At 33.8% G+C, this 26,637-nt stretch overlaps 1 protein-coding gene, 1 non-coding gene and 1 pseudogene across 15 annotated transcripts in view; 1 reads left to right on the top strand and 2 right to left on the bottom strand.

The window, feature by feature from the left end:
• Positions 1-26,637, bottom strand: part of Cep350 (centrosomal protein 350) — a 157,556-nt gene that overhangs the window by 24,275 nt on the left and 106,644 nt on the right. For 12 of the 14 annotated variants that reach the window (XM_021722607.3, XM_078022412.1, XM_078022413.1 and 9 more), the window contains 7 exons: positions 26,411-26,533; positions 25,220-25,419; positions 14,058-14,269; positions 10,965-11,109; positions 5,497-5,657; positions 3,405-3,541; positions 249-331 (listed from right to left, as the gene is read on the bottom strand). In XM_021722607.3, the coding sequence (XP_021578282.2) occupies positions 249-331; positions 3,405-3,541; positions 5,497-5,657; positions 10,965-11,109; positions 14,058-14,269; positions 25,220-25,419; positions 26,411-26,533 (1,061 nt within the window). The remainder of the gene's footprint in view (positions 1-248; positions 332-3,404; positions 3,542-5,496; positions 5,658-10,964; positions 11,110-14,057; positions 14,270-25,219; positions 25,420-26,410; positions 26,534-26,637) is intronic. The other 2 variants (XM_078022411.1, XM_040278449.2) reach the window with 1 other exon arrangement.
• LOC120887701 (U6 spliceosomal RNA) lies at positions 7,852-7,955 on the top strand. The gene has a single exon (XR_005731037.1). It is a non-coding gene; the product is annotated as a U6 spliceosomal RNA (small nuclear RNA).
• On the bottom strand, positions 22,025-24,353 carry LOC101960250 (transmembrane protein 230 pseudogene; annotated as a pseudogene).

The following is a 26,637-nucleotide window of genomic DNA, read 5'->3' as shown; positions in this document are numbered from 1 at the left end:
AAAACAAAACAAAACACAACAAAAACCAAAGGCTAAGGTAGGAGGATCACTTGAGCCCAGGAGTTCAAGACCAGACTGAGCAACATAGCAAGTTCTTTTAATAAATAAATAAGCAAAAATTTAAGATGCTATAAAATTTATTTAAGAAATTCACTTTTCAATGAAAAAGTTGTACGGGTAGAATTTCACAAGACTTTGCACAAATCCTTAGACTATGTAGACACAACTTATTTTTTCTAGTCACATACCAACATGTTCAGCAATGGATTCCAAGGATCCTCTGGAACGTTCTGGTTCTGTTAGTGATTTCCAGTTTTTTGCTGTTTCAGATCTGAAGTGGAAAAATTAATGAGCAGAAATAAACATACTGCTGATACTGTAATAAATGACAATCAAAAGCAGATATTCTTAGACAACTATTTCTTTCCTCTTCTCCACAGACCATTTTCATTGTGTCTACTTTTGGCATTTGTCACTCTGAGTAGATCTTGTTCTTTTTTCTACCTACAAATTTATATTCACAACCATCCCAGCTGCCTTTCTTTCTGTCTGCAGAGAGGAAAAAAATGTGTCTCTCACTTGTCCAAAGCTAAATTGTTCACAGCCTCATGGATGGTACTTCTTAATTATCTACTCTATTTACTATCATCTTTAATAGAGTCCCCCCTACTTTTTCTTTAATGCTAGGGATTGAACCCAGGACTTGCACATGCTAGGCAAGCTCTACTTTTACTACAATCTTTAATTTTCTACCTGGAGAATTTTTTTTCTCTTCCTCGGGTTATAAATATTGCTAATGTCTCAAAAACAAAAACAAAAACCCTTACATTTTCCTCTTCGATTCTTCACTTGTTCACCCTGTTACAGCCCTCTCTTATTTATTTATTTATTTATTTTAAAGAGAGAGTGAGAGAGAATTGTTTAATATTTATTTTTTTAGTTTTCGGTGGACATAACATCTTTTTTATTTTTATGTGGTGCCGAGGATCAAACCCAGCGCCCCACGCATGCCAGGCGAGCGCATTACCGCTTGAGCCACATCCCCAGCCCCCCTCTCTTATTTTTTATAGTTAACAGGAAGGGCTGTATTTACTGTCTTCATTTTCCTGATTCCTCCTTTTCCTTTGCTAAACCATAATATTTGACTTTTGCTTTCTACCTCCTAATAATGCCCTTAAATGCTGCTATTTATCAAATTCAGTTCTTCAATACCTTTTATTCTCTCTGAATACATACCTTCCTGGGTTCAATCACCTTATATACCTACTGATTATCCTCATATTTCTAACCACAACTTTCTTGGAAAATTCCACTTATATGAACCACAACATCTCAAAATTAGTATTTAAAGCCCAAATCATTAACTTCTCACAAAAAGCTATCTGCTTTTCCATTTAGGTTAGTGGAACCTTGACCCAACTGACAAAGAGAAATGTGGGAATCATCCCAGATTTCCTCTGCTTCCTCATCCAGCACTTTAACGGGTCATGTCTACTTCTTAAATATTCCTAAAATGTATCTCCGATTTTCTATTCTTATTTCTGCTGCTTATTTTAGGCCTGGCTTAGATTGCTTTTCTTCTGCCTTCTGAGCTTACTCTGTTTATCATTCCTCCATACTACAAACAGAAAAAGCTCTTGAAGTCTTTGTCTCTACCTTTCTACCCACCTCCTCTTCTTCCTTTTGTACTGGGGATTAAATTGGGGCCTTCCACATGCTAATAAGCCCAAGCCCTACCATTGAGCTATGCCCCCCAACTTATAAATAAAATTTGTAGCAGTTTGATTAAGAAAACTATGGTGCTGAGGGTATAGTTTAAAGGTAGAAAGCACTTGCCTAGCATGTACAAAGCTCTGGGTTAAATCTCCAGCACCATCAAACCAACCAACCAACCAATCAAAAAACAAAACAAAAAAAGCAAGAAAACTATAAAGTCATTTCAATAGTATATTATATAGAAATTAAAATAAAACATTTATAGTAAAATGAAAAAATGCATAGGTAACAAAAATACACACAAAATGTATAAAAAAATCTGGAAGGAAATACACTTAATTGTTCATATTTGCTATTTTGATATAGCTGGGTATGATGATTTAAACTTTTTTATTGCTTCCCTAGATATTCTAATAATAAAGATAATATCAGCATTTAATACATAATGCTTTTTATGTTATAGGCCCTAACTTAAGTTAAATATTTTAACTCTAATAACAAGTATATTAAGCACATATTATTACCTCTGTTTAATAGGGATATAAACTATTAAAAAACTGAAGCACAGAGAGGTTAAATAATTTGTCCAAAGTTACATAGCCAGCTGGTAGAGGAATCTCAGATATGCTAAATTAATTGTAAATGGGCATGTATTTCTTTTGTAACAATAACAAAAAATATCAGAAAGTACTTTTTAATACAACCTTCAAAGGCTCCACATCTTCTAAAAAGATGAGTGAGTGAAAGGCTTTCATAATTTGGTTTTTACTTATTTTTCCAGTCTCTTGTGCTAATTTTAACAAAAGCTTATTGTGATTGGCTTCTATGATATGCCAATCTCTCTCCTTTTTTTTTTTTTTTGCTTTTGATAATTCACAAATGCCTTCTCTTTTAAATGTTCCCATTTCTTAGTAGTACTGGTTTGCCTAATCCTTGCTGTTCAAAAAATTTAGTTTAAATATTATAACCTAACTTTAATACACTAAAATGTATATTGTATATTCTAATGTTGTATATGTTCCAGTGTTGCTACTTAGTATTTTTTGTATTTACTTCCTGGCTGAATCATATTTTATCACCTGCACAGAACCATAATCTACTAAGCTATTCATTCATTTTTTAAAAAATATATTGTTTATTTGTTAATGGATCTTTATTTAATGTGGTACTGAGAATTGAACTCAGTGCCTCACACATGCAAGGTAAGTGCTCTACCACTGAGCCCTCATCTATTCTTATATATATGGATTGTTTCCAATGTTTTATGACTATAAAAGACATTATGGCAAAAACATCCATGCATAAAGAGATTTTTGGTACTCCATATTTTATCAAGCTAATTTTCCAGAAGTAGGATTACAGGGTCAAAAGTTACAAATTGTTTTTGACTTCTAAAACATTGCCAAATTGTTTTTCAAAATATCTATACCAACTTATGATACTAGTACTAACAATACTTGAGAGAAAACTATTTTCATTACACCCATCAGACTCCAAGATTAAAACATATTTAAAAAATCTATACCTTATTAGAAAATTAATTTGCATTTGTAATACAAAACATCTTTACTTTAGTGATGCTAAAAATATAAAACAATACTTTTATACTTAGAAGATAACTTCTACTAAAATCTTTCCTTATTCTTTCTCAAACCAGGCAGACTAGATAACTTATCATAAATTCCTACCTGTGTAGTGGGAGGGGCTTGATCTTGGGTTTTTCAGAAGCTGAGGAGAGCGTTTTAATCTGAGGTTTGGCTGTTGGTGATGTTTCCAAATCTCGGCTAAGCTCTGCTTCAGTTTTCTTAATAAATTCATCATATGACTAAGTTTAGAAAAATCAGAGGAGTTACTATGCAGAATTTTTTTAAAAAAAGGTTTTATATTATAAAATAGTACATTAAAAAACTTAAATGGCATAATTTAAAAGTTCAGCCAGTAAATAAGATTTCACATAAAATCTCCCTTCCTGCCCTCTGGGTTTGATCACCAGCAACGCTCTCTCTCAACCCCCAAAAAGGAATAGTAGTCTCAATCCACACAAGTTCGATCCCCATGAAGCAAAATTCATACCCTGCCACATTAAAAATTTATTTAACTTTCACATCTAAGGGGAGACCTCCAACTATTATACCTTTCCTTCATTTTCTTGGCTAAAATCCTTACTTTTATAATTCTCATTTTTTGAGACAATAGCTGTTTTGTTCAACACTGCAGATCCAGCCTTCTGAGCAGCTTGTATTACAGGTGTGTGCCACCACATCCAGCTGATCTTAAAAAATTTGTTTTCCACTATTTCCTAACAAGAACTCTACAGTATGGTCACTATATCTTAATCACTTTTCCTACTTTTAAAAGTATGTACAAATTGCTATGTCTGTCCTATCATTATATTGTATATACACTGTGAAAATATTTATTTTCTCCAGATTGGTTAACTGGTCTATTTTCTGTGTGGAAGACAGTATAAAGTTAAGAGAATTTAGAATTAGGGATAGGTTAAAATGCTAGCTCTACTACCTATGACATAAGTGTCCTTGGATAAATCACTAATTTTACTGAAAATTCAGTTTCCTTATGTGTAAAGCAGTGATAATATCCCTTGTTGCTGTGAGGATTAAATAAAAATATGTGTAAATATCTAAGTTCCTGGCACTCAAATAGATACTTCAATTTGATGATTAAATTAATAAATGCCAGCGGCACAGGTGTTACAAAAGACCAATAAAAGCACAAAATTTTGGTTAAAGTAACTGAGCTTCTAACACTTAAAGAGCATTAAGTGTGAAACCAAATGCCTTAAAAACTTGAAATCTATTATTATTGGACATATTCAGGTAGAAGCTGGATGATACCCTTGTCTGATGATGACATGGGAAATGACTCTTGTGATGAGTAAAGAGGTTCAGAATGATTCTATAATGAACACTGTGATTTATTATCTTATCACTAAGCTTATTAGCTTATCACTAAGCTTGCAGAATGTTTAATAGAGAAACAGGAACATCTAAGAGAATATGGATACTGGAGGTAAGAGGTCATAAGTGCCCCAACTAGCACAACAGCAGTAGGAATGGAAAGGAACAAGCAAGGAACTTTAAAAAAGAAAAATTAATGGAAAATGGACTAAAGGAAGAGGAGAAAACAGAATGAGGAAGATAATAAAAACCAGGTTTCCAGCCTGGGGGACAGAATCAGAAAGGTTCCTAGAACTGGGGGGGGGGAAGCCAAACTTAGGAGTCATGCAAACAGCACAGTTATCACAGTTATGTGGCATGAAGCACTACTCTGCTTAAAAAAAAAAAAAAAAAAAAAGTAGAAACAATTCAATTACCTAGAATTACTTATCTACCATTATTAATGATTTTTCATTTAAGAGAACATGGACACCAATCTTGCATAAGCCTAATCATTCAGAAAATTTTTATTTGAATATTTTAATACTCAACATTTTAATATTTAATGTTTGAAGCAAAAATATGCTTAGAAATCTTCAGATTTTTAAAAAAGAGGATAAAATGTACCACTACATTAATATAAAAAAATTTTTAATCCTTTACTTTTGAACAACATTAAAAACATTTTGGGCTTCACATGTACATTAACCTCGATATTTAATATTCTTTCTAGTTGTATATGGACACAATACCTTTATTTTATCCATTTATTTTTATGTGGTACTAATGATCGAACCCAATGCTCCCCAAGTGCTAGGCAAGGCCTCCCCCACTGAGCCCCAGCCCCAGCCCCAGCACTAACTCCCTTTTTCTAATGTCTAACCTCTAACTGTTTGATCAGACTGGCTTCTTGGGCTTTCAGTCTTTCCTTTTGTCTTTTTTTCTGTTCCTTCTTTAACTGGTCCACAACTGATTTTCTTTTCCGGAGCTCATCCTTTAGAGCTCTGATTCTGCCTTCAATGTCACTCTGATCAGATGTAGTTTCTGAAAGAAATGCAAAATCTTCAGTTTTAACTAAAGAATAGTTAACTTAGTAACCACTAATGAAAAGCTGTAATATAATACTTCATTTAAACAGTCAATCTAATACATAAAAATTTAGAAATTGGAGCTTCTAAAAAATTTAATAAATGATTCCTTTATTTTCCATAAGTTCTTTTTTTCTTAATTCTTCCTATTGATTTTCACTTTCTAATTGTACTATTTTACTATCTGAAATTGTAAGTAAATCTTGAGGTATGAAGTAAATCTTGGTAAGATATGTAGCTGAAGTTGAAAATTTTTAGGTTAGAAATTTGTAGATTCTACAAGGAATTATTTCTGTTGATAAGGTAATCATATTTTACTACCCATTTCCTTAATTATTAACATATAGTTTAAATTTTTTTTGGGGGGGGACACCAGGGATTCAACTCAGGGGCAGTCTGAGCACTAAGCTACATCCCCAGCCCTATTTTGAATTTTATTTTGAGACAGGGTCTCACTGAGTTGCCTAGCACCTTGCTTTTTGCTAAGGCTGGTTTTGAACTTGCGATCCTCCTGTCTCAGCCTCCCATGCAGCTGGGATTACAGGTGTGTGACACCACACCCAGCTAGTTTAATATTTTTAAAGTCATATTAAACCCACTGGAATTTTATCATTTCAGATAGACTGAGTCATTAGCTGATACCTTAATACCACATTCTTTGAAAGTTCTTAAAATATCTAAAATTACTGAAATGAAGCTGGCTAAATCTTGTTTTCTCCCCAATAGTACATACATACACATGAGATAACCAGTCATAGTAATATCAATGAAAAAGCCATGTGTCATACGCATGCCATGAAAACAAACAGATATCATTTAAAGACACTGCTTATTCCACTCGACATGGAAATTACATAGTATAAAAATGACTGTTCCTCACACCTCCTGGAACCATACAATGATGTCATTTCCACACACTAATGTTGAGTGAGATGTTTAACAGCCTTAGAACAGAAATACTATTATATACAAATCTGAAGACTCAGTACAACATTGCATTACAAACCAGATTTTTAACAGGAACCTCATATTAAATTGTATAAGAACTAGCTATGCTTTTAAGTCCTCTGGGTATAGACCGATGAGTGAAATAGTTGGGTCAAATGATGGTTCCATTCCAAGTTTTCTAAAGAGTCTCCATACTGCTTTCCAGAGTGGTTGCACCAATTTGCAGTGCCAGCAGCAATGTAGTGAGATGAAATCTTGGAGTAGTTTTGATTTGCATTTCTCTGATTACTAGAGATGTTGAACATTTCTTCAAATATTTGTTGATCAATTGTATATCTTCTCCTGAGAAGTGTCAGTTCAATTCCTTTACTCATTTATTGATTTGGTTAATTCATTCTAATGCAAAAGATTATAGTCCTTTCAAAAAAATTTTATTTTAGATGTTGATGAACATTTATTTTATTCATTTATTTATATGCGCTGCTGAGAATTGAACCCAGTGCCTCACACAGGCCAGGCAAGTGCTCTACCACTCAGTCACAACCCAGCCCCAAGATTATAGTCTTTTTAAAAAAACAGTGTGATCTAAATACCTGGGCTAGAAATAACAAAATTTGAGTTCCTGTCATTTCCATGACACTGAATTAAGGTGGATTAGGAAAGTTCTACCTGTCTCATACCAGCAGTAGCATTACACTGAGTCTTTATCGTGGGCAAAGCTCACTGATTGTTGATTGACACTCTTTAAAAAATGAAGTAATGACAAAGACCATTTTTAAAGTCTGGATCCACTATCTAGGTTTTTCACCTGACCAATTTCTAGAACTGGTGTGACAATTAAATAATGTACTTAGAACACGTGGCATAGTGCCTGAAATATTATAAAAACAAAACAATAAAAACAAAAAAGTTATCAACCTAAGTGTCCATTATGGACAAATGTGCAATGAAAATGTGAATTATATAGAAAATGAAATACTATTTAGCCTCAAAAAGGAAGGAAAATCCTGTCATTTGCAATACAGATAAACATGAAGGATATTATGTTAAGTGAAATAAGCCAGGCAGAAATATAAATACCACAAGATCTCAATTATATGTGAAATCTAACCAAGTGGGACTCATAGAAGCAGAGATCTGAATGCTGGTTACAGATGGATGGAGTGGGGCTAAGGAAATATTTGAAGAATATGAAATTTCAAGTGCTCACTTCGGCAGCATATACACTAAAATTGGAATGATAGAAAACAAGCACAGCACCTGTGCAAGGATAACATTCATATTTTAAAAAAAAGAAACAAAGAATATGAAATTTCAGTAGACAGGAGAAATAAGTTCAAGAGATGATTACAGTTAATAACAATGTGAGTAGATTTTAAGTATTTTTATTACAATGACAACTATGTGAGGTCATGTACATGTTAATGAGCAGCATTCTTCAATATATGTTCAAAACTCCACATTGTACATGATGAATATTACAAATTTTTGCCAAAATAACTTAAAAATATTTTTTAAATGGAGGTAGTAACATTATTAACACAAAACAAACATTTTTATGTAGCCATGTTTTGGGTAGTATATTTCTTGGCTTAAAACTAAAAACAGGTGATATGGAGACAACAACTGATCATCTTCCTTCCTCAAGTTTTCTTTTAATTTCTGAAGGAAACGATTGATTGGTTTCAGCATTAAACTTTTCTGAGTGCTTAGTATTGGCTGGTTTTATACTGATTTAATTGATGATTCTAGTACAAGGGCTGGAAGACTGCAACTTGAGCTAAAAATGATAACCTAAGATAAAGTATAAACCCATAACTTTGGATCTCCTAAAACTGTGTATTCGTTAGCCTGATATGAGTTGTGTGCTTCCAAACCTTTGGGGTGCTGCTTCATTAACTATTGTAGGGAGACCATTAAACTCTTTCAGACTTAGTTTTAATTTTGCCCCCAAAATGATTATTTTAAATTAATATATTTAAAAAATTGTATAAGCCAACTTTGATTTTCTAATAAAAAATATTTTTTATGGTGTGAAGACTCAATAGCAATTGATGAAAAACTTAGTTTTAAATAAATGACCTTGGGAAATGTTTGTATTTTCAAGTAATAACTAAATTTGTATTTTTAAGAGTCCATATAAAAGGCTACAAAAGTGACTGACAATACATTGTGATCTACCTAAATTTAGTATTGCAGCATAGTATTGACTGATTGATCAATTGATTGATTGTAGGTCGACAGCATGCCTTTATTTTATTTATTTTTATGTGGTGCTGAGGATTGAACCCAGTGCCTCACACATACAAGACATAGTGTTTTTTAAAAATAATCAATAACACCTAAGAGAATCTCTAAGAAAAAAATAATTAACCCAAGCCAGCTCTCTAAATGATACTATGTTGTTTTTATGGAAATCTCTCTGTAAGACTTTTTTGGGAGGTGGAAGAAATGGGAAGTGGCAGACAAATGATACTTTAGTTTGTTTAAACACATCAAGACAAAAATAATCTGGACAGAATAATTTGATTATTGCACATATGCTAACTGTATTTACTTAGTTGATAACAAACTCTCCATCACTTAAGTAAAGGTATTATATAACCCCACCACATTAAAGTTTATGAAGACTGTCTATAATTATTTCATCATGAAGAGGTAGAATGCACCTGTAGTTTAGAAATCTCAGAGCTATTTTTCTAAAATTAGTCTTACTTGGATAAGTTTTATCAATAAAATAGTATTTTACATATATTATCATTAATGCTTAGTACAGAACTCATTCAGGGTGGTTAGAACTTTATTCCATTGCTCCAGATAGAAACAGATAACCTAGTATGGAAAGAAAGTTACAAGTAACAGATCCAAGATAAAAAGCCATGTTTCCAAGTACATATCAAATTTGTCTACTGACATGTTATTCAACTAGCAATAACTATTCACCAAATATGTAAAATATATAAAAATATTAATAACTTTCCAAAGATAAATATGAAAGACAAGATTCTTCAACTGCTTGACCCAAACTGTTTTTTATAGATATATTAATTACAACATTATTTATATGTGTATATATATATATATTAATTACTAAATTATATATATGTATTAATTACTACACTATTTGCAAATGTGAAAAACTTGAGAAAATCTAACTGACCATCACTAGGAAAATATTTATAGTACATCTACCTTTTGAAATATTATGTAGATACTCAAAATAATTCAGGCGATCTACTGAATATGGATGTGAGAAAATGTCATGATTTACTATTTTCTGAAACATGGAAAATGAAAGCTCAGGATCAAAGACCCATTCCTGCAAAGTTTTTCCCTCCAGTTTTTCCTTACTAAATGTCTATTCTCAAAACTAAAAATGAGCTCAAAAGGTAATATATTCATCATACCCATCAATATAATCAATACAATATTACTCTTCTTCATTTTATATAAACAGAGCATTGTCTTTATATGCTTCTTGAGGTCAACGTACTCCTTGAAGTCTTCTAGAGTAAAGGTTGTTCATTCTTTTGTAATTATGCTACAGAGATTTGTGGGTGGAGGTTATGGAAAACAGTACTCCCCATTGCCAATTTGCAATCTATTGTTTCTATTACCACCACCACCCTTTTTTTTAAGAACTGGGGAATGAACCCAGAAGTCGCTACCATTGAGCCACACACTCAGTCCTCTTTATTTTGAGACAGGATCTCTCACTAAATTGCTGAGGTTGGCCTTGAACTTGTGATCCCTCTTGCCTCAGCCTCCGACTAATTGGGATCACTGGTGTGCATCACCACACCCAGCTACTTTCCTCAAATGAGACTTGTGCCATCCTGTTCCATCATGGTTACATTATTCAAGAAATATTTAATAAATACCTACTGCATGTGATGCAAGAGGTCCTGGCACTACAATTATTAATAAAATAGACTCTCATCTTCATGAATTCATACTCTAGTAGGGGAGACTGCGGAGCAATGGCTGATTACAATATGTGTTGTCTGGGATGACATGCTGAAGTACAGAGCATTATGGAAATATATAGGTAGTGCCTGACACAGAAAAAAACTGAACAAATGTTTGATGGAATAAATGTCCACTAATACAAGAGAATAAAACAGTTTATTTTTGCGAAACAGGGATATAATTATCAATGTCAAACAAGGAATTATATGATTTAATCTTGGCAAGTAAAAAAATCTTACAAATGCTACAAAGGATAAGAGCGTACTAGCATATGGTTAGACAAAATTTATGAAAGAGGAACTCCAATGTAGTACAAAGAAAACAAACTCCTCATAATTAGTCTTACCTGACTGTGTCATAGATAATGACTCATCTGACCAACTATAACAGTGTTGCTGGGATTTGGCAGGCAGACGACATATTCCTCCAGTCCTATGACTTCCTTTGCTAGACTCCTGTTTTGACACAGATGTGCAGCTTTTGTGAGGTGACTATATAAACAGAAAAACAAACAGAAATTATTTGTGATATGGATGTAGAATTCTATTTAAAATTTGAGATACCAGCCAATTAAAGTTAATATTTACAAAGAATTTTATTTTATTTTATTTTTTTACATTTTGTTTTTTAACTTTATTGAGGTGCAATTCTTAAACAATAAATATACAATTTGATATATTTTACATATGTACCCACCAGAAGCCACTACCATGATAAAAATAATAAACATATCCATCCCACCCCAAAATTTTCTCATGCTCCTTTGTGATTTTCCTTTTTCACCCCTGCCCCATCTCCAGGCCGTCACTGATCTGCTTCCTGTCACTACAGTTCATATTCTCCACAATGTTAGATAAATAAAATTATACTCATTTTTGTCTGATTTCCTTCACTCGGTATAATTATTTTGAGATTTATCCATGTTGAAGCGTGTATCAATTCATTCCAATTAATTATCCATTCACTATTAAAAGCATTCTTAAGTATTTGTGTGGACATATACATTATCAGTGCTCTAGGATAATACCTTAGAGTTGAATGGATGGGTTATATGGAATGTGCATGTTTAATTTTTAAAGGCATTGCTAAATGATCTCTAAAATGATTGTACTGGGAATGGGGTTGTGGCTCAGCAGTAGAGTGCTCACCTAGCACATGCGAGGCACTAAGTTCGATCCTCAGACCACATACAAATAAACAAACAAACAAACAAATAAAGGTATTGTTTCCAACTACAGCTAATATATATATATATATATATATATTTAAAAAATGATCATACAATTTACACTCCCACCAGCACTAGATGAGACTTCCAGTTGTTCCGTGCCATCATTATTACTTGTATGATCAGTCTTACAAAGAGTTTTAAATAATTATGACATAAAAAGTTTACAAATTCTACAAATGGATTAAGATCTCAATTTCTCAAGATGGGGATATGGCTCAGTGGTACAGTGCCTGCCTAGCACACATAAGGCTCTAGATTCACTCCCCAGCATTGTTTCAAAAAAAAAAAAAAAAACCAAAAAAACCCTTGATTTTTCCTATGCAGGGGTGGGGAAAGCAAGCTTTAAAAAAATTTATAATAAATTAGAAGTGCTTACTGTGATCGTTACCTTCCTTAATCTTTTCATTTAATCTAAAAATACTAATTAAGGAATAATTTTATGGGAGGAAAGGAAGGGGGAAAAAAGAGCATAATAAGATTGTCCACAAAAGACAATTACAAAAGATAAAATTTCTACTCTGACATCACACAGAAGTGAGAATGCCTGATTTGATTCCATGCTGTCACTTCCTACCCCTGTTACTTTAGACAAGTTTCCTAGCCTGCTAATCTTCAGAGTAGAAATTATAATTGTGTCTATAGGATCATATGAGAATTAAATGAGATAATCCAGGTAAAGCATTTAGTATGCTGTCTGGAACTAGTTAAATCACACTCAATAAATATTAGCTTTCAGTATAAAAAACACTTTGAGACACTACTAGTTTTAATTTCCTAGATATATTTTCCTGTGAGCAAAAAAAAATTCATTTTTAATATTCAATAAGTTTGTAGCTATCATGAACCTCAATAATGATGCTGTATAGAATTGTGTCAAAATGCAGTTTGGTCATAAATTCCTAGAAGGTAGGAAATATGCTATGAGTAAATTAACTATACAAAAAATCTATTGGTCATATTATAAATTTTAAAATGACCAACATGATAGTTAATTAAAAACTTTTAAAGGTCTTAAAACTCTTTTCAAATATGTGCCCAAGAATATTATAATACAGTATTTTCATCATAACAAGGAATTAGCTCTTCATTGAATAAAAATATTTTTCCTCCAAACCTTTCAGGTGCTATACAACATACATGAATCTAACTCATTTTTCAACAGGGGGCATGCAGATAATTCTTCACATCCATATTAAAAATGAAGATTCTAAAAAGGATATTCTATTTTTTAAAACTGATAGGCACTAACTATGTATGTTTACTAAATATCTAATTGTTATGCTAACTTCTTTATACACTTTATAAAACCAAAAATATGTTTCTATCTTTTTTTTTGAGAGAGAGAGATAATTTTTTAATATTTATTTTTTAGTTTTCGGTGGACACACATCTTTATTTTTATTTATTTTTTATGTGGTGCTGAGGATCAAACCCAGTGCCCCGCACATGCCAGGCGAGTGCGCTACTGCTTGAGCTACATCCCCAGCCCAATGTTTCTATCTTGAGTTTTTTATCAGCCCCTTTTTCTTTGAAGTACAAAACTAAGGATAATACAGATAATCTAATTCTAATAAAGGCCATTATTCTAATTTAGAACCAATCATTTCAGATCTATTTTAAAGAGATGAAATCATTAATTTTATTCTGATTATGAATTAGCAATTATTAACTAAATTATAGTAAAGGCACTCCAGTATGATTTAAAATCTTATTATCTCTAAGACAAAAACCAGATTTTAGAAAGAACTTGTGCTGTTCTTACATATTATTTTTTTTATAGACTTTAGAGGTTCCTATCCCTTCAAATATTAACAGATTTGACAGCATATAATTTTGTAACTGTCCCTAAAACTATAATTCATATATTTGTAAATCTATAGGAGTAAATTAAAAGCTTTATTTCTACTCAAATGTTATATTCTATATACTGTAAGTATGGGTGATAGTCAATGCTGTTATTTTTTCTTTAATACCTTTATTTCATTTATTTATTATATGGTGCTGAGGACTGAACTCAGGGCCTCTCGTGTGCTAGGCAAGTGCTCTACCACTGAGCTACACCTCTAACTCCTCAATGCTGTTGTTAACAGGAATAATATAACTGTTAATAAAAACCTTTTAGACAAGTTTCTTTTTAAAGGAGCTTTAAGATATATAGATATAGATACACACACACACACACACACACACACACACACATTAACTTACATGTTTACTAGGAGAAGTAGAGGATTCTAGTTCCTGTGAAAAAACCATTTCTTCAGTAAGTATACTGTGATCTGGACTCCCTGGCTGTTCTTGTACAATAGATTCAGATGGTATGTATATAACAGCAGGGCTACCCAATTCTTCTGGAATAGAGCTTTCACTGTTTAAATGAGAGGAGGAAGGTATTGGAGATTCCTCTTCGCTTGCTATTTCTAGAAAGAAAGGATACAACAAGAAAAAAATACATATAATCTTGGTCAGTAAAGAAATTAAACTGTTACATTTTACATTTGTTTTTAATATAAGATCACTACTAGCATGGGAAGCTTTATCATGCCATTTAACATTTACAATGAAGTCAGTCTGTTTAATTAGGAATTTTGGATGACACGAACTGAGAGAAATATCTACCACATATAATCAGCATATCAGACAATGACAATCCAAGTATGAGGACGCAAATTAGTCATGGCTCTCATGTATTCCTTTAGCAGTGAAAATTGGTCAGACTATTTTGGAAAATAATTTGGTATTGCTTGAAAAACATGAAAACACATACTCTATGACCTAGAAATGCCTCTATTAAGTATACATTCAAGAAAAATCTTGCTGTATGTTTATTGGTAGGACTGTATTAATAGCACAAAACTGGAAAAAATTCAAAAGTCTATTGACAGTAAAATCAAAACACTGTGGTATATTTACATATAGGATGCTACACAGTGCTAAAAATGAAGGAGCCAAAGATGCGTGAGGATAAGGTAGGCATTCAATTTAGCACTTTCAGACTCTGTAGCATTGTCTTGTCTCCAGAATTTCCCATCTATTGTAGACTCTGCTCTTCCCAAGAAACCAAAAAATGTTTGACACTAAGAAGAAAAATTCTGACACTTACATTTGCATAATATTAAAAACACATAAGTTTCTTCCTTTGCCTTTACAGGTATAATGCCTCAAAAGGATTATAATACCATGTTTTATATATGCATTGCTGATAATACACTCATATTTTTAGCCAAGTGTGTGATACACCCCTGTAATCCCAATGACTCTTGAGGCTGAGGCAGGAAGACTCCAAGTTTTGAGACTACCTTGGGCAACTTCGTGAAACCTTGTCTCAAAATAAAAAATAAAAATAGCTCTGAGGTAGAGGGTGTATCTATCTCAGTGGTAGAGTGCCTCTGGATTTAATCTCCAGTACTGGGGACCAAAAAATAAAGATTTTTAATGTCTGTAAAAATTCTTTTGGAGGGGCTGGGGATGTGGCTCAAGTGGTAGCATGCTCACCTAGCATGCATGAGGCACTGGGTTCGTTTCTCAGCACCACATAAAAATAAAGATATTGTGTCCACCTGAAACTAAAAAATAAATATTAAAATATTCTTTTGGACCTAAAATCTACAAAATAAGTTTACTTAACATTAGGAATATCTATGCCTCAGATATTTTACTTTAACAAACAAGGATGACATGATATATAAAAGCATTTCATTTAAAATTTTAAAGTTTTTCTTTTTGGTGCTGCTGGTGATCAAACTCAGGGCCTTGTACATGCCAGTTAAGTATTCTACCACTAAGCTACATACACCTCCAGCCCTAAAAGGTATTTTCTAATTATTGTGTATGTATATCATAATCAGAATGTTGGAATTAATGGTTTAGAAAATTGTATTAATTTTTAAGGCAGGAGGGAATAGAATCCTTTACATTTCTACTTTGTAAATCTCAACATAGATATTTTTGTTTCATAATAGTGCTGCTACACACTAATTTTAAAAATTCAAACAATATAAAAACTGTAGGGAAGAAAATGAAAATCATCTGTATTACCTCCTCTAATCAGATGTTTTTTGTGGAAGACTTTTTTGTTGTCTTTTTCCTCAATTAAGAAATTTAATAGTAGTACAAGAATGGTAGTCCAAAAAAAAAAAACAAAAAACAAAACACCTTCAAAGCGCAAAAGGATGTAAAGTGACTACCTCATACTCATCCCTAACCAATTTCATCTTCCCAACTTCTTTATCTCAAAGGTAAACCAGTAATGGCCAAGTTTGGTTGAAGTATATGTGTGTCTTTCTAACCCTTTTCTTACATTTCCTTGACTGTTTAAAAATAGTTTTTAAAAACTGTGTTAAAAATCACATAAAATTTATTACCTTAATCATTTTAAAGTTCATGTATGCTCAGTGGCATTAAGTACATCCCTCTCCAGAACTGCTTTATCTTTCTGAACTAAAACTCTGTAACAACTCCCCACCCTCCTGACCCTCAGTCCCTGGCAACCACCACTCTGCTTTTGGTCTCTGATTCTGACTACTCTAGGGACCCCATATAAGTGGATTCATATGCTCTTTGTCCTTTTGAAACTAGCTTATTTCACTTAGGGTAATGTCCTATAGGTTCATTCATATTGTAGCATGTGACAGAATCTTTCTTTTTATGGCTTAACAATATTCAATTGCATGTATTTACTATATTTTGATCACTCATTTATCTGTCAATACACACAAAAGTTGCTTTCACCTTTTGGCTACTGTAATAACGCTGCTATAACCATGGTTATACAAATACCTCTTTGAGATGGCACTTTCAAATTTTTTTGATATATACCAAAAGTGAAATTGCTAAAACACATAACATTTTAATTCCTTTGAGGAACTGCCATACTGTTTCCACAGAAGCTATAATCATTTTACTTTTTCACTAGCTGTGCATAGGTGTTCCAATTTCTCCACATCCTCACCAACATATTTGATCTTCTGTTTTTTTAATAGCCATCCTATGGATGTGAGGTGGTACCTCATTGTATACCTGACTTCTGAAGACTGAGTTACATGTCCATAGGAGTCTGGCAATATTTGGACAATTTTAAAGAAATATGGACAATTATTGGCCAAACTTCAGTGTTAATAGTCATGAACCACAAAGCAATGTTTCAGTCAATGATAGACTATACATATAACAGTAATTCCATAGATTATAGTAGAGTTTGAAAAATTCCTATCACCTAGTGACGTAATTGTTGTAAAGTCAGCATAATCCATTACCCGTGTTTGTGGTGATACTGATGTAAACAAACCTACAGTGCTGCCAGTCATATAGAAGTATAGCACATACAATTATGTACAGCAAATTATACTTGATAAGGATTGTCATTGGTTTATGAATTCACTAAACTATACTTTTAAATGTTTTCTGAAGCCTTAGCATGTTTTTAATGCCCACTGGTATTTGATTAATTTCTTGCCTCAACAGTACTTTGTCATTGTTTCTTTTTTCTTTTTTTTGTATCAGGAACTAAACCCAGGGGCACTTTACCATTAAGCCACACCCCTGGCCCTTTTTTATTTTGAGACAGGATCTCATTAAATTACTTAGGGCCTCCCTGAATTGCTGAGACTGCCTTTGAACTTGCAATTCTTTTGCCTCAGCCTCCAGAGCTGCTGGGATTATAGGTGTGCACCACCACTGTGACTACAAGTACTTTGTCAACCAAAGTAGAACCCACAAAATAAAATCCCCAGCCTCCCCGGCAGCTAGGACTTAAGCATCTCCAATCTGATGTCCCTGTAGAAAAAGTTCATTTTGGAAGTAATCTGAAAAGAAGGCTCCATGAATTACTTTAGGTGGTTTTCAATATGGAGTACATTTTTCTGTAGTTACAGAGTCCCCAGTGCAGATGTGACATTAGTAGGGTAATTCTAATACAATGTCAATTTTCTTTAGGGCTTTCTGAGTTGCTGGGACAGGTTTTACATGATATGGTTTTAGAATTGTTCCTGTAAGCTAAGTATGGATTTGTGTCTCTAGTCATCTCAAAAATTTTGTCAACCACTGAACCTCTTTATTTAAAATTACTTTTATGCCTGGTCAGAATCAGTTTTAGATGTTGCAGCAATATGCTTAATGGGTACACTGCAATTTATTTCATTATACTGCAATTTATTTCATTATAATGTATTTTTTGACCTTTTTCTTCTGCTTACATCACCTAACTTTCAAGCTATTCATGTGTTTTTATGGCATGTACCACCACACCATAAACATAGATACAATTTAGAGCTGAAAATATTTATAAAATAGCTGAAAACTATTTTTTTAAAGAGAGTGAGAGAGAGAGAGAGAGAGAGAGAGAGAATTTTTTAATATTTATTTTTTAGTTATCGGCGGACACAACATCTTTGTTTGTATGTGGTGCTGAGGATCGAACCCAGGCCGCATGCATGCCAAACGAGCACACTACCGCTTGAGTCACATCCCCAGCCCGTGAAAACTATTTTTAAAAATATTTTTAGTTGTAGTTGGACATAATACTTTTATTTGTTTATTTTTTTTATCTGGTGCCATGGATGGAACATGGTGTTGGGGATGGAACACAGTGCCTCTCACATGCTAGGCAAGCGCTCTACCACTGAGCCACAACCCTGACCCTGAAAGCTATTTTTAATTTGTCTTCCAACCAAAGTTGGAAAGAAAACATACTATTTCCTATTTCTATTATAGCCCACCATGAAAGATGAAAATTTGAGTCCTATATCACCAGAACAAATGAATCTATTTTCCAGGTCCCCTTACATTTCTTCCCAAAATGGAGAAAGAAGTTTGTATGTAGCAAGACTGTTGAGGCTAAAGATTAAGGATGAAAAGCTGACAGAGAAGTAATCTTCTGCTGAATAAATTTTTTAAAATTATTAAGGAAATGATCTATATCCATTATGTCACTGTATGTACCACTGAATATGTGCTACTTTCTATGTATGGCTAGATGATATATCCCTTAATTTTACATGTTTCTAAATTTTCTATAAAAGGAACCAAACCACTTGTAGTCATTTGCAATATTAAGTGGTTCTCATATGTCAATTTGTATTGCTGTAATTTTTCATTTTTACTGAGCATTACATAATATGTAAATACAGCACAATTCTGTTCTCTAATAAAACTGGGTTTTTTTCCTGTTTCAAATATTCCTGCTATGAACAATGCTGTGTGTGTGTGTGTGTGTCTTCTAGTATAGCTGGCCAGAGTATATTTATAGATATCCATAACTCTATCTATATGTGTATATCTAACTAACTTATGTGACAGCAAAGGCTTTCAGACTTTTTACACCTTAACCATATTTATCTTTGATGTTTTCTATTCTATCTCAACGTTAGATCGATTACAACCACTTCAGGTGCCTCTAATGGGTCACAACCTACAACTGGAAAAGCACTGCTTTAATGATATGGGAGACAGGTCTACGAGTGCCAAGGCTGAGTCCAGAACTCAGGAATTTGATTGCTCCCCCAACTCTTGGAGGTATTCTGGGGGATATGCTGCAGCTTGGACATTTGTTATGCTCCAGGTTACAAAGACTAGAAGCCTCGGGATGACATGCATGCCCTAGCAGCCATTCTGCCAAAACTTGGTAGTGAGATGAGCTGGCCACAGCCCAAGGGCCATGTTACTAGGTGCACAGACTGAAGGCCTCAGAATTGAGCCTGCTCGGTCCACATACTTCAAAAGCAAGGACTTGTGGTGGCTCCAACAGTTGTCTTGCCCAGTATACACATAAAAAGCCTCCGGAGGGAATACAGCCTTGGTGTGTCAACATTCCCTTAATCTGCCTGATTCAAAACAGTGTGCAGCCTCCATGTTGCCCGAACCAGCTGAGTGTGAGCTGAGAAGAAACACAGCAGGCTTCAGTTTTGGCCCAGTATCTATCTCAGTATCTAGCAGTTTCTAACGTAGAAGACTGGGAATAAAGCATATCAGCTAGGAGGAATTAATGCCTTATTTTCTTTTTCCTTCCTTTATCTATTTCATTATTACTATTATTTAAATTTATCATTATTTTTACTTGTTTTTCTTTGTATTTTTCTTTCCTCTTCTTTCTCATTTTTCCTTTACCTTTTTTCTTTTTTCCCTTTTTACTTTTCTCCTGTTGCTTTTTAAATTTTTCTTTTATTAAGAATTTTTAACTTTAAAATATGCACTAGATTATTTTTGCCCTTTTCTATTATCATTGGCACTGTGGTTGTGTTTTTTGTTTGATTTTTAATATATTTCTATACCTGCTTGGGTTTTATGCTTTATTGCTATTGATTTCTTCCTTCTGAGCAGTGCTGGGATCAAGCCCAGCACCTTGAGGACACTGGGGGGTTGCTCTGCAGCTGAGGTATACCCCCAGCCCAGTTGAGAGAAGTTGCACCTTTCTCCAGCCATGACCCTGCTTCCCACAAAACTTGGCAGATATTTCAACTTGAAGAATAGGCAAGATAAAATCCCCCAGCTGATAATCCACCCATAAGCAGGCCTAGCTAGGAGAGCCTTAAGTCCTGCTCCTGGACATCCACCCCGACAGGAACAGCAGGGAGAAATAGCAACTGTTGTGTACCTATGGGAGATCTTACAACAGGCTGCTCCGATACCCTTTTAGAACCACATATTGCTGATAAGACTGGAGGAGTAACCACAGAGGATGCACCACACATATTTTGCTGTCTATAGCACACCTACCTGAATTATCAGAGGGAACCCACTCCCGTGAGACAGCACATCCCTCAGGCTTTGATCCAGCCTACACAGTGTCAAAACTACTAATTACAGCTCAAGTAGCCACCAAAACACTACACTACAAAGTCCATCAGGAATTAAATTTAACACTACATAAGAAACTGATATCCTAGAGCACATCGTCAAAAGAAGGCTGCTTACTAGGAACTCTCACATAAAAGTGGAAGAAAGACTATCAGGACTTGAAAACAAGGTTGATAAATTATCACATTCAGATAGCAGTAAGCAAACAAACAAACAAACAATGAACAGAACTTAAAGATCTATGGTATACCATTAACAGACCACACACACACACACACACACACACACACACACACACACACACACACACACAGAATATGCAAGGGAGAAGAACTACAGATTAAAAGCACAGAAAACCTATTCAGTGAAATGATGCCAGGAAATTTCCCAAATCTTGGGAAAGAAATAGCCATCCACGTACAGAAGGCATTTAGAACCCTAAATAGACATGACAAGAAAAGATATAATATATCTCCAGGATATATTATAGTTAAACTGCCAAAATTACAGAAATAAAGAAAGAATATAGAGAGTTATAAGAGAAAAGCACCATGTCACATGAAGAAAAACCAATAGACTTTTAAAAGTAGAAACTCTGAAGGCCAAAAGAGCAGGATGATGTTTCAAGTCCTGAAATAAAATAGCTACCAAACTAGATTATTATATTCAGAAAAGTCCATCCTTCAGAAATAATAGCATTCTGAGATAAGTATAATCTCAAGAAATTCATGACCACTAGTTCAGCATTACACAAGATAGTCAAAAGAATCCTACACTCAGAAGAGGATTAAGAAGATATGATGATAAATAAATGCTCTGAACCTCAGAGCACTCAATTTTATAAAATGAACACTATTAGACACAAAGGGAAAAATAGAACCCAAAATGATAATAGTGGATGATTTTAATACCCCACTCTCAGAAATAACAGCATCCAGACAAAATAATCAACAAAGAAACATCAGAGTTAAATTATACTGTAGGTCAAATATACTTAGTAGACATCTATACAATATTCTATTCAATAGCTATAGAGTACATATTCTTTTCATCAACATAAAACTTTTTCTAAAACATATCTTAGCAAGTCTTAAGAAATAAAAAAGTTTCTTGCATCTTATCAGATCATAATGGAATGAAAGCAGAAATCAACAGTAAGAAAAACTATAGAGATTATAAGAACACATGGAAAGTGAACAATATACTTTTGAACCATAGTTCATTATTGGAGAAATCAAGTTGGGGGGTTGGATTTTAAAAATTCTTAGAATCAAATGAAAATAGAAAAACCCATACCAGAATCTGTAGGAAATAGTGAAATCAGTACTTAGGGAATTTTATAGCTAAGCACCTATATTAAAAGAGTTGAAAGCTCTCAAATAAATAACTTTTAATTATGCAGCTCAAGGTCTTAGAAAAACAAAAACAAATCAAATCTAAAATCAGTAGAAGGAAAGAAATTATAATAATTCCCCTTTGGAACAGATCTTTCATATCAGGTATGGATCCAACTTCACTATTTCTTCCCATAAACATAAGACAGGGTTTCCATAGTTCTGCAAAGCTACCTGTGTAAAAAGTCAACTTGTCATAGATGGATGGGTCTTTTTCTGTTTCACACTCTATCTGTGCAAATATACTGTTTTAAGTCCTGATATGTGGTAAAGTAAGTTCCTTTATTTTTGGTTTTTCTTTAGAAATGTTTTAATTTTTGGTCTTTGTTCTTGCATATAAATTTTTTAATGAGTCTGTCAAACACTATATAGAAATCTTGTTGGGTTTCTGATGTAAATTGCCTTGAAATCTACATATCAGTTCAGGGAAAATTAACATCTCATGACACTGAATCTATCCATGAATATGGAATAATGTCCCATTTACTTTAGTTCACTTTAATGTCTCTCAATAAAATTCTAAATTTTCCTTCATAAAGATTGTGTATACTGGCCGGGCATGGTGGCAAACGCCTGTAATCCTAGTGGCTCGGGAGGTGAGGTCAGAGGATTACAGGTTCGAAGCCAGCCGTAGCAACTTAGTGAGGTTGTAAGCAACCTACTGCGACTCTGTCTCTAAATGAAAAATAAAAAGGGCTGGGGATGTGGCTCAGTGGTTAAGCAATCCTGGGTTCAATTCCTGGTACTAAAAAAAAGATCTTGCATACTTTTTGTTAAAACTTATAAATAGGTAAAAAAATACTTCATATTTTTGGCTTTTACGTGTATTTTTTTTTTTTTTTAAGGCATGATACTTAGAACTTCTTGATCTACAAAGGATAGAATGACTCAAATTATATGCAGGCCAACCTATTGGGAAACAATATCAGATCTGGCCAAGAATTGGTTATCAGAGACAGTGCTTATACTTTGAAAACTTACTCTGCAGCTTAAAAAATTCCTGGTTCCTGTCACTAAGAAACAAAGTAAAAAATATTAGACACATCCATATTAATATGTGATTTTATGGAGGTCTTCCACCAGAATGTGAACGTAGAGTTAAGTGTAGGGGATAAGATCTTTTGATATTTAAAAAATAAATTATTTAGAAACTAAGAAATTAGACATACCATACTCTTTCATTTGCTACAATAACAATTTGACAATGAAGACTATTCAAAAGAAATGTTCATTTTAGAGAGGGAGGGAATGGTAACGCTTTCCAGTACAGAATAACCTCCTGCTTTCCCAGACAATTAGCACTGCTATTCTTCCATGATACATATTCATGTGGAAAAACTTGTTGAGTTTTGCCAGGGCCGGATGAAAAACAGAGCATTTCCTAATTTAATCAGCTAATTCAGCTCAGTGAACATTTTTGGAATGGATCCATAAACTCTGGCCATTTTTTTGTCAAAGATCTGAAAACTGCACGATTCCTCAGCCCTTAGCATAGTTTCTGTTCAATATCTTAAAGCTGGGCTCAGTCCCACTGTGACTTGTCTCAGGGCTGAAGTGAGTGTTAGATATCAAAGTCTGGAATGTCATCATAGGAGTAACCCTGACAGCCTTAAATGCATAGTCAGCAATGTGCGGGCAGGAACACCAGAATGCCAATGAGCAGAACAGGAAGGGCCTGGTCTGCACTACCCTTTACTGATATAGCCTACAGCAGGAGGGAGCCTATGATAATGAGAAAGGTACCAATCAAAAACAGCACAGTGGCAAGTACAGTGGTCTTATAAGGAATCTTAGGAGAGCTTTTCTTAAACTGAAGATCAGTGTAGCCTTCGACTGTGCTAGAGAGCCTTGAATATTTTACTTTACTACTGGGGATTCCAACAGCCAGATTAGTATCAGACAGAATTATAATACCCTGACAGCTACAGTCCGAGCACAGCGCCAAACTCGCCCATGGCTAATAGACTACACATCCCAGGCCTCATGGCACAGTCAACCTAACTGCCTCCCCAGTAAACACTGACTGGCCACCAGAAGTGTGTATCTGGGGGCTGGGGAGGTGGCTCAAGCGGTAGCGCGCTCGCCTAGCATGCGTGCGGCCCGGGTTCGATCCTCAGCAGCACCATATACCAACAAAGATGTTGTGTCCGCCGAGAACTAAGAAAAAATAAATAAATGTTAAAAAAAAAAAAAAAAAGAAGTGTGTATCTTTTTTTTTAAAAATCAGATTTTTCTAACCAATTTTTTGCTGGTGTACAGACATATAACTGAGTTTTTGTTTTATGGATTTTATAACCAGCAACCTTGCTACACTCATTTATTAATTCCAGTAACACCTAAGTGCTGGATTTTTCTATGTGCATAGCTGTTACCAATTGTAAATAATGAGAATTTAACTTCTTCCCACTATCTATGATTTTTAATTCTTTTTCTAGCCACAATGAACTGTCTAAAATCTACACGCAACGCTTAATAAAGGTGAAAATAAGCATCTTTGTCTTATTTCCAAATTCAAATTCTATATCTCATTAGTAAGTATGATATCTGGTGTAAGTTTAGTTTTTTGTTTTTATCAATACCCTTTAATAGGTAAAGAAAGTTCCTGTTTATGGCTGGATTAATTAAAGGTTTGTGCATTTTATCACAAATGCTTTAAAAATGTTATTAAATAACTTTTCCGACCTGGTCATGTATTTTTTTCTCCTTTAATCTATTTATGATAATTTACCACATTATTATTTTTTAATGTATGCTCAACCCCACTTGGTCATGAAATATTAGATTTACTATATGATTGGAGCTGGTGTACTAATAATAGAGGAGGTTGGCCTTCTCCTTTTTGATACTGTCCTTTTATAAATTTAATATCAAAGTTACATGCTAACCTCATAAAATGAATTGAGAAATGCCTCTTTTTCTATCCTACAGAAAAGTAAATAATGATACTCGTGAGCTTCCCCCTTGAATGTCCAGAATACTACTGAAGATAGAGGAGGTCTTCAAATATTCAAATTTGTGTTAGCAAAAAGTTATTCACCTTATTTTCTTATCTAAGTTTTACAGCATTTACAGTTGTATTGTCTTCTTTATCTTTAATTAGTCATGTTTTAACAAGAAATGAAATAAATCTTTCAAATAGGTTAAGCTTTAGTTTTTAGTCTGAACAGAGTTAGTATTCATTACCTTTATGATCTGTTCTCTGGTCCTCTGGTTCTTTCTTAGGAGTTTTCGGCTTTGTTAATTCTTTGTCCCAGGCAGCCAAAGCTTGCTTTTCCATTTGACGAATTTCCGCTTCTTCTGCATCTAACCTTCTCTTCCACTCCAGGAGCTCCTCTGCATGTTGCCGTCGCTGCATTAGTTTTTGCTCTCGCTTTGTCAAAAACCTATGATCATATCATGAAGCAGTGAGAAATAAAGCTATAAAGAATAAATAATTTTGAAAGCTCTACTTTTCATTACCTTATCAACAAGCTGTGCAAAATAATAGATAAGTCGACTTATTCAGAAAATGAGACAATTTATTTTTTTACTTATATTTGTAAGACTAGTAAAGAAAAGATAGTGGTAAATTCAGAAAAAGTATCTTTGAGATATATTAAATATTATCAATCATGATTATTCATATATTTCTTTTAATAGGTGGTTCTGTTTCATAACAGAAAATGTAAGGAATTTATTCTGAAGGCTAATACCAGAAAACACAAAAATCCCAAAACAATAAAGACCCAAAACAACAAAACCCCTCAAAACCCCCCAAACAAGCACGCAAACAAAAAACACATTTATGTCCTCTTTTGACTTAAATTTTCAAATTCTATCTGGCTTTGCTTCACGTCTAGTGAGTTTGGCTCCCATTATCTAAGAAATACAAGGTCAGGTAATAAATCATTTTTTATGTAGAGAACACTGAGCATCAGTCAGATCTTATGCATATAATCATTAACTGAATAAAAGGATGCATCAAATGTCTCAAATTTTCAATTTAACATAATCTCTGATCTTCTATAGGTCAGAAGGATTAGGAGAGATTACTAATTTAGGGAAAATATTTGATTAGTTTAAAGCTATTAATAAAATCTCTTCAAATGCAGATGCCATGGCTAAATGAAAGGTATACTGTCCATATTATTGGTGTCAGATACACAGCAGTAGCTAGCCAACAAAAATGCATTTACACATCCAACATTTGGTCAAAAGCACAAGAATGTCACTTCTGGAACAATCATGTCAAATTAATGTGGAAACACAAGGTAAAATCTATATGACATTTGACAAGAGGTCTCCAGGCTGTTAAAAAGAAAACAAAAAAAGCAAACAAAACAAAAAGAACAGAGCATGCTCTATCAAAGAGTGCACTAAAAAAGGTGCAGTTACCTGACCAACTGGTTGTAGATATACAGCTGGAATTTGGGATGAAGGTTGGGAAAACAGACACTGAGAGAGGCCCAGTGATGAGACGTAAAGACAGAGAAGAAGTAGTGAACAGGAGAGCAGTGTCTACAAAATAAGGAGGAAGATTTTTAAAACCAAGAGATCAAGAGGTAGGAAGAATGAGAAAGGGAAAGCATAAGAGCCAAGTGAAGAATTTTCAATATGCTTCC

The sequence above is a fragment of the Ictidomys tridecemlineatus genome, chromosome 10, assembly GCF_052094955.1.
Source record: "Ictidomys tridecemlineatus isolate mIctTri1 chromosome 10, mIctTri1.hap1, whole genome shotgun sequence".
NCBI classification, from domain to species: Eukaryota; Metazoa; Chordata; class Mammalia; order Rodentia; family Sciuridae; genus Ictidomys; species Ictidomys tridecemlineatus.
Note: the sequence above shows the minus strand (reverse complement) of the source record. Positions and strands in the feature narration are given on the sequence as shown.